The 15,114-nt window shown below is 46.0% G+C and overlaps 1 protein-coding gene across 6 annotated transcripts in view; it reads left to right on the top strand.

Annotated features, from left to right (window-relative positions):
* LOC147609091 (uncharacterized) overlaps positions 1 to 15,114 on the top strand; it is a 220,507-nt gene that overhangs the window by 43,978 nt on the left and 161,415 nt on the right. For 5 of the 6 annotated variants that reach the window (XM_086788806.1, XM_086788804.1, XM_086788803.1 and 2 more), the window contains 4 exons: positions 2,574 to 2,738; positions 2,840 to 3,036; positions 3,185 to 3,304; positions 3,408 to 3,681. In XM_086788806.1, the coding sequence (XP_086644932.1) occupies positions 2,574 to 2,738; positions 2,840 to 3,036; positions 3,185 to 3,304; positions 3,408 to 3,681 (756 nt within the window). The remainder of the gene's footprint in view (positions 1 to 2,573; positions 2,739 to 2,839; positions 3,037 to 3,184; positions 3,305 to 3,407; positions 3,682 to 15,114) is intronic. The other variant, XM_086788802.1, reaches the window with a different exon arrangement.

Below are 15,114 nucleotides of genomic sequence, written 5' to 3'. Positions count from 1 at the left end.
TAGGCAGCACTGGGGCTAGAGAAGCATGGTTTGTGAGATCCAAGATGGAGAGGTTTGTGGGGGTGAAGAGGGTGGAAAGGGAGGGCCATGACTGAAAGGAGGGCTCTTGGAGATATATAAGAAAGCTGTAATCATTGGAGCTGGGAGAGATCTGACCAGAGATGGACGACTGAGAGGAAGATGTGGAACGGTTGGCGGCGAAGAGAGAAAAGAGCACAATTATGGCGAGGAGAGAGAAAGGGGAACACTTTTTGTTTGAAGAGGGAGAAGGGGAACATGTTTTGTTGAAGAGAGAGAAGGGGCACTTTTTTTTGTCGAAGAGAGAGAAAGGTAAAGGGGGATACTTTTTGGATCTTTTGTCAAAGAGAGAGCAGGGACACTTTGGAATCTTTTCGCGAGGAGAGGGAAGGACAGTTTTGGACACTTCATATCGAAGTCACGAGATGTGCATGTGTTGAAGTCTGAAGAGAGAGTAGAGGGGCTGTCAAGGTGAGAGAAGAGGAAGGTGCGGATAGGGAAGCACCTATAGAGTGCCCGGTTTAGGCAGGCATTGAGCATACCAAGCGGGCGATGCAGTTCGGTGACTTGATGGTGGTGAATTAAGGAAGATGGTGTCAAGGAGAGAGAAGAGGGAATTGGTGGGGAGAGAGAAAAAGGGAAAGAAGTTAATCGATGGGGAGTGAAGAAAGATGTGCCTCTGCCTGCCTAGATGGTTTTTAGGCAGGGTGTGGTGCTCTTTTTTTTCCCCCCTCCTTCTTCTTCTTTTTTTTTTTTTTCATTCAACATTTGGGCCTGCCAGGAGATGGAGGTAGATTCATTCAACATTTGGGCCTGCCAGGAGATGGTTTTCAGGCCGATGTTGGAACTTGGAGGTAGATTTTGAGTCTGGACACAATGACCAAAGGAAGGAGCTCATTGGACAGGGTACATGATTGCACTGCGCCTTGTGGCAAGATGTATTGAATCTTGTAGGGGCATGCCCATGCAGGTTACCAGCTTTTGGGCACGTTTAAGGTGAGGAGCCTGATAAAGGAGCACCAAGTCACCTTGAGAAAAGTGAGGGCGACATAAGTGTTGGTTGTGCCATGCCTTGCCTCGGTACTGCACAGCTTCCAGGGCGAGGTTGGCAAGGGCATGGGTTTCTTCCAAGATGGACACATGGTTGATGGAGGAGGAATGAGAGGCACCAAAGTACGAGACGCGGGGGGTGCCCACCCGGTAGGAGCCATGGTTGAATTCAAAAGGGGCTGTGTTGAGTAGTGGCTTTGTAGCCGGTGGGATAGGCCCAGAGTGTGCCGAGAAGAGCATCCGGCCATTGCTTGGGATGCTGATGACAAGTCTTGCGGAGAAGGTGACAGAGCACTTAGTTGGTGCTCTCAGCCTGGCCATTGGCCCGAGGGTAGTAGCCCATCTTCTGGTTCCTCCTATAAGAGTATAAGAGTGCCAAAGTCGATGCCAAAATCTGTTCTGAATCATTGGAGTAATTCCAAAGCTTTCCCAATGTGGCTTGAGGGTAGGAATCCTCTGAATCTGCTCAAGTAGCAACACTTTGCCATTCCATACAGTGTAATTAAAGAAAGGCAAACTCTTCAAAGGGTTGGCTGCATCAATCCACTCCCACTCACGAGGATCCCAATGAAGTAATTTGATGGAGCATCCACCATACAGCCAAAGGCAGCAAAATCCTTGAGTCACAGATTGAGGGAGCAGTTTAATAGACCAATGCTTCCCTGAGCGACCCACTACTGTCATAGGATGGATGATAGTGTTTGTAATAAACTCCTGACTAATGCATCTCATCATTCTCTTGTTGTGTGGGCAGATTCCTTTCTAATATTTAAAACCATTTCCACAAAAAAAAGAGAATGCTCAAAGGCGTCAATTGAATAATAATTATGAAAGGCCCAAAAGGGGGAGTTGTATTAATGGCCACATGGCAAGTGTTGGGCAAGGGGGTTTGTGGCCTAGCATGTGAAGAAGCCTAAATACTTCAAGAGAGTCGTGCAAGCAAGAGGGACCATAATATAAATGGGTGGATAAGCTTGAAGCAAGCCCTCTATTGTTTTTGGGGTCATTCCCTATCAGTGTTAGTACTTGTTAACCTGCTAATTGCTGAAATTAGGGTTTTGAGACCGCAAACCTGTGAGTGATGATACCCAATGCTACATTGAATGCTTTAAAAAACTGCTTCAAACCTCACCTTGATACCTTCAATGCTCTGTTCATGGGGACCTGAAATGTCCATTTACTTGTTCTTGGTCACAAGGTTTTCAAAAGAGAAATATGAGCTTTAGAAAACTGCCGATTCACCCTATTTGACATATGCTTTCAAGACACCTAAAATATCAGGCAATAAAGAAGGTTGCTGATTCAAGTGATTGCTTGTCCTCAGAGGACATTTCACTAGAATTGTCAAACAACCAAAGGATTTTTGTACATGCAATATGTATTATGTACTGATCTTTAAACTGTCTTGTGTCTTGCTGTACCATATTTTCCAGGCTATTTTGATTCGATTATCTGAAGTTTTTCTTGTAGCTGGATTAAGATTCATCATGATACTTGTTGCATAGGTCTTTTCATGGGGACGTGGAAAATATGGTCAGCTTGGACATGGTTTTGTGGGGAATGAAACAAGGCCTTTGCAAGTAAAAGCCTTGGCAGATCAGATGATCATCCAGGTTTTGTGTGGTGGAGATCATACACTGGCTGTTAATAATGATGGAGAAATTTGTACGGTAAATTTTATTGGCTATAAACTTGTATTGTGATGGATGTGCATCCAAAAGCTTTGTAATGGTACAATTTTAATGAACTAGTGGTGGCATTGATTTGACAGTGGGGACGAGGACATTGGGGTCAGACCGGATTAGGAACTCTGGCTGATGTACATACTCCAAAGCGAGTACATTTACCTGAAGACGAATTCGTTGTTCAAGCTTCTGCAGGTGCACGACATTCTGTTGTGTTGACTAAAAGCGGAAAACTGTTTGGATGGGGAGATGGAGAACAAGGTCAGCTTGGAAAAATTGAAAGGTTGTCCAACTTCTTTATGTTGCCTCCTGGGCTATAGCACAGTGATAGCAGCCCACACCTTAATGGACTTGATTCGTAAATTTGTGTATTTTGAGAGTCATGGACTCCTGTCAAGTATTCTTTTTGTTTTATTGGTGCTTGATTGCAGGCGTAAGGTGCAGATATCTCCATTTCTTATCAGTGGAGTCACGAGGAATGGCTTAGAAGCTTCATATGTCGTAGCTGGAGGAGAACATACATTTATAGTATATCAGCATTTTGTTGGGAGGTAAACAAGATTGGCCATGATTTATAGGGATATAGATTAGATCTTTTGATTTGGTGTTTTAAGCACTGGCCTTATCTATTTGGACACTGTCTTGTGTTTTTAGAAGGGTTGATGGCTTAAAAATCTCAGTTCCTAGTCAGCCTGACAGTATGGTGTCAAAAGGAGAGGAGGAGAAAACCACCCCTGATGCTGGTGGCATTGCTGGTGAAGCCAGTTTTTGTGGAGATGACATTTATGATAATTCATGTATGCAAGATACATTATGGGACAAAGGACAAAGCAGCTTGGGGCCATCATTTGTATACTTGCCAACAGACAATGTACATGGTGATGCCCTCAGGCCTGTGAAAATTCCAGCTTTGACCAACATGCTTGAGGTATGCTTCCAAGTTTTTGTGGCTTTTGTATATAATTCGAATCGGCGGATGTGACGTATCAATTCTGAGATTCAATTTCCCAAAATTGCGACTCAGAGAGTGTTTCCTATGCAAGAATGTGTGCTTCTCAGTATTGTGTGTGTGTGTTTAAAAAATCTGCTTCTAGGCAGTCACATCCCTGGCCCCTATAAAGGGGCCTCAGTTGTATCATGATGTTTTGTTTGTGGGTTTCATCTTGCAATGAGGTTTCCCACTGGTATTATAAGAATTACTAAAAGAAAAGTGTGCGTGTTCAAAAAAGGAAACTTCTACCAAGTATAAAACGATACAACAACTTAGATCCTTTTATAGGGGAAGGACATTTAAAGAGTAAGATTACCGCTAGCAAAGCTAAATCAGGAATACTATGACTCCACAAGATACCAGAGTCCAAATATGCATGAAGGTTTCTCAATTATTTGCACATTGCCTCTGCTTGCATATATGGCCTGAGGCCCAGTGTCCATAAGCCAAGCAATCCCATGTGAGATAAAATAGTGCTCTTCGGATATAAGGCATAAGCAATGTGATCCTCTGCCATATTCTTTGAGCCTCTTAACATCCCCAAATGCAGGATTGAATATAGTCTATGTGGGAACCACATCTGGGGTGTGCCAACTCTCTGTTGATGAACCAGTAATGCACCATCAGATATCAGCCATAAGGGAAACATGACAGTGCTCTAACCAGAACTCGTCTTCTCCAAAAGAAGACTTATATATGCCTCGAAACATGACACCTGCTGCTGTTTCGCGTTGCGCGCAGGTGTCATGGATTAATTTCCAGTCCATTGGCTGTGGGAAGTTCTGCAAAAAGTCATGGCCAAGACCGGAGTTAAAGAGGAGCTCGTGAAGGTGGAGGACAAGCTCAGCACAATTATCAAAGAAAACAAGAAGATGGTCGACTCTTCCGTTACCGCAATCATAAACCGCCTCTCCAAACTCGAGAAGGGATTTGACAAAATTCAAGAGCTCGAAGAGAGAACATCCAAGCAAGAGGCTGAGATTTCAGCCTTAAAGGAGGAACTAGTGGAGGCCAAATTGCATGCTAAAAGTCAAGCGGCTGAAATCTCAGCCCTCAAAAGGGAGTTGGAAGCCACTTCAAAAGGCAAGCTTGAGGATGGAAAATTTCAGCCCTCCTTTATTGAAGAGCTGAATACCATCAAGGAACAAATGAGGATCATTCGAGAGGAGGAGGAGCAACATAAAGAGAGGACATCTGCATGGGTGGAGGTGATCACAAAGACACAAAAGAAGATGGACGAGGCGGAGAAATGGATCTAGGTCGCCAAGAAAGGGAAAGGTAAAGAATCGCCACCCATCTCCACTCCCACCATCATCAACATGACCTTTGAAGAGGAGCAAAGGAGGAAGACCCGGGCCTTACATGTACGAGTGTCCGGTCTAAAAGACAGTGATGATGTGGAAGGGGAAACCAAGGAGCTCTTCTCTAAGATGGGCATTGAAGCCACGCACACAAAGGCGTGGAGAGTGGGAAAGAAGAGAGAAGGTAGTGGCGAATCTTCTAAGGAGAGAGCACTTATCATTCGTTTCCCCTCCATGGAAGCGAAGAAGGACTTCTTGAAGAGACGTCCTACACTCAAGAAGACGGGAATATTTCTTGGAGATGACCTCACACTCTCGCAGCTTGCCCAAATGAAAGAAGTTATGCCCGAGATAAGGGCAGCCCGAGAGAAAGGGAAAGTGGCCTTCTATGTCCTGCACTCTCACATTTCAGTTCAGCACCGCTCCATTGGGACAGGTCTCCACACACACTCATTATACCTTTACGAGGGAGTCTGACACCGTGTACACGGATGAGATATACAGACGCTTATGTGCCGAGGAGCCGGGATGGCCATTAGATGAGCTTACTCAGATACTGATAGAGACGTTTCATGCTGCAGCATCAGAGGCATATCCCCATAGTCAGCCTACACGGAGACGACGATCTGGGAACATGCCCCAGAACAGTTGGTATGATGAGGAGTGCAGAGAGAGGTGCTCATGGGTGTTACCACTCACAGACAGTCACGGATTACCTTCCGGCACCTAGTGCGACGGAAGAAGAGGGCTTATCTTGCTCAGTTAGAGATGGATTTGTATCAGTTATTTATGAGTCAGGACTCAGGTGAGGCATGGAGACTATTCCATGAGCATTCACCATCACCAGCCATTACCTCCAGAGAGATTTGGGGTGAGTATGCAGCATCCCTGTACACAGCACCAGGACAGCCGCCCCTGCCAGACCCATCGGAGCCATGCCCATAGACATGTGCTTTCTTTACTGCTGAGATGGTAAGGAAAGCTATTGACAGGATGAGGACTGGGAGAGCATATGATCATGATGGTTTGGTAGCAGAGCACTTTATTCATGCCAGGGATATACTTGCAGAGCTGATTGCTATGATGTTTAACCGAGCCATGTGTGAGGGTTTTCCTGAGACTTGGAATATGTGCACGATTGTGCCTATCTTCAAGTCAAGGGATCCCATGCTTCGTGGGAATTATCGTACCATCATGATTGGTCACACATTGGCATAGATTATATGCATCTATTCTTGAGCAGGAGTTGAGTAGATGGGCAGAGAGAGAGGGCATACGTGCATCAGGGCAGGCAGGGTTCAAGAGAGGTTTCTCCACTCTTGACCATATCTTGACACTCAGAGCTATTATTGAGGAGGGCAGATTATATGGCAGGAGGATTTATTGTTGCTTTGTGGATTTCCGCAAAGCTTTTGACACAGTAGCGAGAGCCAGACTGATGCGCAGACTACAGGAGATGGGAGTGCCCACAGAGCTGATTTGGGGAATCATGGCTTTATACAGGACAGTTGTGGGGCAGGTACGTACTACTCAGGGTATATCTGAGATGGTTCACTCCACTATTGGGGTGAAACAGGGCTGCCCCCTTTCTCCCACCTTATTTGGGATGTATGTGGATGAGGTTTCGGACTATGTAGAGCGGGAGGGTGACAGAGGAGCACAGCTAGCAGGGACATGGATTCCGCTGTTATTGTATGCTGATGATATCATGCTGATCTCAGATTCTCCAGAGGGGATGCAGCGTCATTTGGATGCATTGCACACGTTTGCACAGGACAGTGGATTGTCTGTTAACCTTGGTAAAACCAAGGTGATGGTGTTTAACACCACAGCACAGTGGGTAAGGAGGTCAGTACCCACCTTTACATATGGTCAGGAGACAGTGGACTATACAGATGCATATACTTACCTTGGTGTGGTTTTTAGTCGCCCACTATTTTCCTTGAGGAGAGCAGCGGAGACTAGATTGACCAGAGCTTATGCTGCATTGGGGAGACTAGAGAGGATGTGTTCGCAGGTTCAGTTTCAGGAACCTCGAACAAAGCTCTGGCTCTTTGACACTTTGGTCACTTCAGCCATGCTGTATGGATGGAGTGGAGATATGGGGACCCTCAGTGGATCACCACAGCCGAGCTGGTAGCACTGATGAATGGAGATGTATGGAGAGGCCCTTGGTTTGTATGATTTTCCGGATGATTAGGGCCATGGCCTCTGTACCACATGATATTATCCGTGCAGAGATGGCTGCCCCCCCATTGGTAGTAGAGGCACTCACTCGATCAGTCTCCTTTATACATAGCGCTTGGGCTCTCCCTAGAGACAGATATGCTCGCTTAGCCCTGGAGTCTTCACGACAGTTGGCATCACAGGGAGATGGATCATGTTGGTATGCACAGATGACAGCCTGGTTCCAACTGCATGGCTTTAGTATGGACAGGCTACCTCCATTTCAGTACTCCCTGGATGCACCCTCCCTCTCTCTCACACGGGCAGAGATTACCAGACTTATCAGGCAGGACTTGACTCAGCTGGACACTAGGAGGACATGGATACAGCCAACACACGACCTTGGTGTACGAAGATAGCTTTCTATAGAGATCATCTTCTCCAGCTCACGGAGGATGGGTTTGTGATTAGACCCAGCTACATGGATACTCATCTTTCTCATGGGATACGGTGTGCTATTGGTCAGATGTGCACATCCTCACACCAGCTAGAGATTGAGACTGGCAGATTCAGAGGAGTACCAACTGAGGCCAGGATTTGTCAGCTGCGCCAGATGGAGCCAGAGACAGAGTAACATTACATATGTCACTGTCCAGTATATTATGAGATACAAGGCCGTTTTCACTGCCTGTTTAGAGAGGGTTTCGGACCACTTTCTAGAGTCATGAGATACCCTTCGAGAGGGAGGGGATCAGAGAGGGAGAGACACCTACAGAGGTAGATTACAGACCTATTTCGACCAGAGATTGAGCAGTCAGGCCATCATGCATTGCAGCTAGCCCCAGAGTATAGCTGCACCAGAGGTACACTGATTGATCGGGCTATAGAGCTGGGGCGGTCCAGGCACCCCAAGATGAGAGGCCCATCCCAACACCGACGGAGACTACAAGAGAGGATAAGGACCATACTAGCACGACATGGGAGACGTCCAGTCAGAGTACTCACCATGGAGGACATTGAGGATATCCGCCATCGACCGATGAGAGACATCTTTGGATAGTGATGTGTATGATGCTTACCTTTGTTGTTGGAGTTTTCCTCCCAGATGTTATCCATTAGGAGCTCCTAGTACCTTACTTTTCCTCATAGTTGTTGTTTCAGTTTCAGTTAGTTGTTTAGTTGTTTTTAGCTTTTCTTACACAGACATTGTATCAGATCCACCAATTGTTATAACCTTTTTGGTCTCATAGGTCATTTTGGCCTTCTGAAGACGTTAATATATCATTTCATTTCTCTCTCTCTCTCTCTCTCTCTCTCTCTCCCCCCACCCGCTCACTCACTCCCTCTCCCTCGCCAGCTTGCTCTATCTCTCTCTCCCGATTTGACTACAACACACCCAACCCCTCCCTCTTGTTGCTAAGTGATTTGTCTTCTCGTGATCATTTGTTTCTTGATTTATATTTTTAGCTCGTCGTTCAGAACTACAAGGTCTCTCTCTCTCTCTCTCTCTCTCTCTCTCTCTCTCTCCCACGGCCACGCCACCACAGGAAGATCCGGGCCATCATCTCCCATCATCGTAGGACCTTCTCGCGCGCCAGCTCAGTTTTACCACCTTGAGCACCATGTCACAGCGGTCCATGAGGGATGTATTAGGGTGATATGAGAGCTCTCTGCTCATGTACCTAGATCAGATTTTAAAGTTCTAGATTTTTGTTATCTTTCTTTATTACTATTTTGTACCCAGGATTATGCACCTCATGGATATGATGTAACCTTTTGGTCTCATAGGTCATTTTGGCCTTTTGAAGACGTTAATACAACTTTCTCTCTCTCTCTCTCTCTCCATACAGTTGGCAGAGGATGGAGATACTCATTGTTGGTAGGCTCAGATGAGATCATGGCTTGACCTACATGGTTTGCGGATAGAGGCACTACCACCCTTTCAGTACAGTCTGGATTGTCCATTTTTGGATCTAACCCGCTCAGAGCAAAACCGCGTGATCAGGATGGATATCATCAGAGTGGACACAGAGAGGACATGGACTAGCCCCCTTGAGCCCTTGGGCACGAAAATGGCTCATTACAAGAGCCATTTTCTACACCTCTCACCGGATGATTTTATCACCCGCCCGGCGTACATGGATGTACACCTATCACATGGGATACGTTGTGCCATTGGACAGATCCGGACCTCATTACACCAGCTGCGGATTGAGACAGGGCGATATGTGCATCAGATCGTGGATGACCGCATTTGTCAGCTATGCTACTAGGAGGTAGAGACAGAGGAACACTACATTTGCCGATGTAGAGTCTATTATGAGATCCGAGGGAGATATCACTGCCTCTTCCGAGAGGGTTTTGGGCCGTTACGCAGGGTCATGGAGTTTGAGGATCAGAGATGCCTTGGATTGTTTCTACTTGAGCTCAGGAGAGACACAGAGAGACCCTCTTGGCAGACAAGAGGCCGAGCCATGATGTACCTAGACAGAGGACCCTGACAGATTTCTTCGGCACGAGCACCAGCAACCCAGCCCACACACCTCCTGATACCTCCTCCATTGGGCCATCAGGGCGCCGACCACGCTCCCAGGGAGTCACCACTGATAGAGTAGTTATCTTATGTCGTGCTCGTCGGCCACGCCTACCAGGATCCCGACCACGACATCCTCACCATCGCTAGATCAGAGCCATTATTGCTTGGCATCGGAGGCGCCTACCTCGCTTCTACGACCTCTCCATTCTAGACAGCCCCATGGTGGAGATACTTGATCTAAGGAGAGGGCAACACTTCAACTGATCAGCATACATGGATCTACCTGATATGCATTTTTTAGTATTTTCTACTCAGTATTATCTCGGAGTCTTACAGTTCTGTTCTTATAACTGTAGGACAATCAGTTTATTGTACTTTTTAATCTCATTTAGTTGTTCTCTTTGATGAGACACCAACTTCAGATGTACTCTTAGTTTTGGTCTCATAGGCCACTATGGCCTCTTAGAGACTCTAATATATCATTTCATTTCTCTCTCTCTCTCATTTAGTTTATTGTACTTTTTAATCTCATTTAGTTGTTCTCTTTGATGAGACACCAACTTCAGATGTACTCTCAGTTTTGGTCTCGTAGGCCACTATGGCCTCTTAGAGACGTTAATATATCATTTCATATCATTTCATCTCTCTCTCTCTCTCTCTCTCTCTCTCTCTCTCTCTCTCTCTCATGATTGTATACTCCATGCATATAGCTTTGCATTCTCCTAGTAGTAGAGCTCCATCCCCTGCACACCCAGATTCAGCTTTTTTGTTCAGTACTTTTTCATTTTGTTGGGATGACAGAGGATACCCCATACAGGTACTCCGATTTGTCTCATAGGCCGAGTTCGGTCTTTCTTTCTTTCTTTCTTTCTCTCTCGTCCTATAGGTCAGATGTGGCCTCTAAAGGACGTTAATATAGGTTTCTCTCTCTCTCTCTCTCTCTCTCTCTCTCTCTCTCTCTCTCTCTCGTTTATCCCTAATTAGTAGCTCTTGCTAATTGTCAAGTTTCACGATTTGGCGTCAATTTTACCTTCTTTGTGTCGGAGTAATCTCTCTTCAAGGCACGACCTTGCTTTCAACTTTCCATTGAATTTATTAGTACACAATGGCCAACTATAATGAGAGAGCCATGTCAACAAGCGGATCAGACCACTAGTAGTGATGAAGTCGTAAGAAGGCTACCTATTCTAAGCACTGGAGCGGTCTCCTCAAGTAGGCCTTTGAGCTCTCCGTCCTTTGTGATGTCCAAGTTGCCTTCATTATCTTCTCTGGCACCGGTAAGCTCGTCGAGTTTTCTAGTCCCAAATATGGTGGAGGACGATTCTTGAAGGATTGTAGTTGATGGCGAGGGAGCGTGCGGACTCTGAGGGGAGATTCAACTTGCAACCGTGAGGATGCAAATCCAATGCCTCTCACGATAAGTTTAAACATGTGATGGTGAGATGTAAGAATTCAAGCAAGGAGGTAGTCTACGTACTCAAATTATTTTCTACCGATTGGATCAGGTTAGTCGTTCCCTCTATATATAGACTAGGCGCCACAAGTAAGTCAATTAAAACTCCAAATCCTTTTCAGAATTAGTTCAATAAATTGGAAGCGTAATTTAAGTCGATTTCAATTTTTGAAAAGTAAGTTAAAGCGAAACTTTGGAAAAGATTGTTGTCAGTCAAACCTTAATTTAACTGACAAAAAGATGCCAAATGAAATCTTTACCGTGGTTAACCATCTCTCATTATGGCTAGAGCTGGGGATGACTGTCTGTATTTAGTTTAACCATAACAAAAGTGGAATCTTGTGTCTTCCGTGGATCAAATAATCCTTAAGTCTATGAGAGCTCCCATGGTGTAGGATCTTGCTCGAGGATCACTAGTTTATTCATTGTCTCACATGTGCCGTGAGTGCCAAGTTAAGACCTTAACTGTTAGCCATTGATTTAAAATAAGATTGTTTACTACATATTATAGAGAAGACTGTCTTATATGGACTTCTTTATTTTGGTTTTATGAAGATGTTGAGAAAACTTGGTCTCAAAATGTGAATGATGATGATGATGAATTTGTGAACTAGGGAACTTTTATTAGGGTAACCATTTCGATGAGATCAGTTTGGGATACTTATTCCGATGTGATCTAGTTGGTGATCGGTTTGGGGCAACTGGGCACTCCCCACCCGGGGCAACTGACTCTTGAAATACTTACGAGATCAGGGCAACCGCCTTCGTTGGTTAACCCACCACGGGGCGGGGCGAGGGTTCTTTCTAGTAGTTACAAGCCTGAGCTAGAAAGGTCTTCAGCCCGCACCCCAAGTCTAGGGGGCCCTTGGCCGCAGAGCACCTGATGGATCTTCACAGAGTTGCGGGCCGGTGGCTTTAGTCCAGCTTTTGAGGACAGATTTGCCGTCAGCTTACTCTGAGCTTGGGATCACCTCAGGTTGGCCCTTAGACAAATAGGTCCGACAGCCTCAGAGGAGTGGATGCGGCAGCCACTAGCCTGGATTCCGGCCGCCCTCATGTTTCATGGGGTGCTTTGAGCATAGGATCAGCTAGGTCCTTTGGAGATTGGATAGCACACAGGCATTTACCCCCAAAGATGCAGGAAAGAGACTTGTCAGGAGTCCGAGGTAGAGATAGTCTCAGCATTGACTTCGACTTAGCTATCTCTCAGGAGTGGCTGACTCGTATCCGAGACCCGACTCCCTCGGTGTGCAGTAGGTGTGTTTACTAGACATGTATTCTCATGGCTGTCCATGGTGCAGATGAGGGCAGTGGTCTGCTCACTTTTTCTATTGGATCCCATGGCAGATTGGAGCGATCTAGGCTTCCCTTCGAGGATTTCAGTGGTTGCACCTTCCAGAGGGTGAGGGTGATTGGTTTTCAGGCAGGGGAGTTGCACATAGACCCATCATCTGCCAAGGTGGCCAGGGAGGGATTGTGGCGACTATGGACATGGGAGTGTTGACCTCTCACATGTTTACAGTGGGACTCAGGAGAGTAGACTTGGCATGACCTCATTGATCGGGAGGAGTCTCTGGATGCCCCCTTCTTTGCATATACAGCGCGGCTAGGCCACAGGATCCAAATGCCAGAGATTGATGGCACCCCGGCAGTAGTAGCGCATTGGCAGTCACAGGGCCTCTCACAGCGTTTCCTCTCAAATTTTGGAAGAGGCTCCGGGACAGTTTTCGGCCTAGAAAGATTGCCCTCTTTCTTTGGCTGATGGCACTTGGCTGGCTATTGGAGGTCGGCTAGCAGCTCGCCCGAGGTGCCGGCACCCTCAGGATTCTCAGTGTCATTGTCTTTGGGATTACCCGAATGCTTAGCAGATTTGGTAATGGATTCTCCGCATTTTCACTATTCTTCAACCATTTGAAAAGGGGGGAATTGACTTTATTAGACCATTAGTCCGGTGGCCCACGGTACTCAAGCGTGATTGATCATGGTCTCTACCTCACATACTGTTGTATCAAGCAGGTAGAGGCCCATGTGACCCAAAAGGGTGATGCTACACAGGCAACAACCAAATTCCTTTACGAGGATATCCACTTGAACTAGTAAGCGATAGGGGAACCCACTTCATCAATAATGTAATCAAGTTCTTGTTGAGTGAACTTATGGTCGTACATTACGAATACTCTGTTGAGAAATCAAGCATGATTAAGCTCAAGGTGGATTAGAACTATATGAGAACATGATTAAGAATATCGATTAAGATAATACACAAAATAAGATTAAGCTAGTACTAAGATAATGACAACAATTAAGAAGTACACCATCATAGCTGCATTCCATTAGAGTTGATGCAGGTACATCCTTTTATAGCTCTCATGGAGCTCCCTACTCACAAGATACATATGTGCACCCTTGTGCCACGTTCCTCCTTGGACTTTCCATGTGCTACCTTTTTGACCTTTGACTTCACCTTTTACGAATGATCATACAAATCAACCTTTGCCAATGTTCCCTAAGTCTATTCCTTTTATAATATGCATGATTCTCCCCTTGCTCTACGCATGTTTCACCCTGACACATTGCATTTCTCAACACCTCCCCTCGATGTGATGAGAGCCTTAACACCTAGCTTTGACGTGGCCCACACTCCATACTCATATGGTTGGCGCGGTCTGTCTAGGTTGCTCTATGAGCTACAATGTTGGCTTGGTCTTGACATTTTACACATCGGGAGAGTGGGGTTATAACTAGGTGTAAGGAGCCATGCTCCTCATATCATCTAGAAGAGATGCTCGAGGCCTGATCACATTGTCTTCCTTCTTCGTCATTACATTGGCTTCTTCGGCTCCCTTTTTATGCCAGCAATCCTTTTCTATGTGATCGATTTCGACACTACAATGGTAGGTCTTTGTCCTTGCTCCTTCTCTAGTCCTCGATCCTAGTCCTCTTGAGAAGAGTGCTTTCTCCTCACTTGATATAGCTTGGGTTGTCCTCCCTCGAGTCCGCTTCTCCTCTTCTGCGAGTGTTGCTTCCACTCCTACAATGGTCGGATTTGGGAGGTTCTTCAAAGTAGCCACTAAGGGCTCATACTCCTCAAGTGTCATGCTTTTTAACAGTATGGCTATGGCATCCTCTTCCTCTGCTGGCGCCCCAATGCCAACCAATTGTTGTTGTGTCATGCTCTTCATTTTGTTAAGGTGTGCTGAAAGTGATTCACTATCTTTAATGTCCAAGCCAAAGAATTATATTTTTAAGCTTATTTTTGAATTCTTTTATTTTGCCCCAAAAAATACAGGGCCTCATCCCGGATCATTACATGGGGCACTATTGCTTGGGCCATAGAGGCTGAGATGGTCAAGGCTTACGAGGAAGATGGGGGAGGGTTAGCCCTTCAGCTCTCTCACCACCGCATTTCGCTAGTACCAGTCACAGCCCCAGCTACGGACCACTGGTGACCAGGTCCTTGCCAGAGATGAGAGATTTGCAGTAGCATTGCAGCTTGGCACATTTGACGAGCTAGATGCAGCGAGGTACCCACACTCTGCTTGATGAGTCCATCAAGAGCATTTGGCTTGACATAATTTATACCCTCCGCGGTCAATGGGGGAAGCTACAGGGATGTTTTGATCGCATGCGGAAATGGTTGGAAGCTATCTTGAGACTTTGGAGGCTTGGCCCTTTCCTCACAGATCTAGGTGGCGAGCCCATTTGGCATTACAGACCACCTGTGTGGTTGTTCCCCCCCTCCCCCCCTGTATGAGATGGCCTTCTCCTCACATCGGAGGAGAAGTCTCTTCCGTTATGATCATTTGATTCCCGCCCCATACATGAGGCGAGTTTGTATCTAGCCCATTGTGGCTGTTATTTTTCATTAACTAATAAAAGGATCTTTTTCTCGGAAAAACAAACTTTGTAGTAGA

The sequence above is a fragment of the Cibotium barometz genome, chromosome 52 (genome assembly GCF_041138505.1).
Source record: "Cibotium barometz isolate CiBa-2024 chromosome 52, ASM4113850v1, whole genome shotgun sequence".
NCBI lineage: Eukaryota > Viridiplantae > Streptophyta > Polypodiopsida > Cyatheales > Cibotiaceae > Cibotium > Cibotium barometz.
This window is presented reverse-complemented; position numbering and strand designations above follow the sequence as displayed.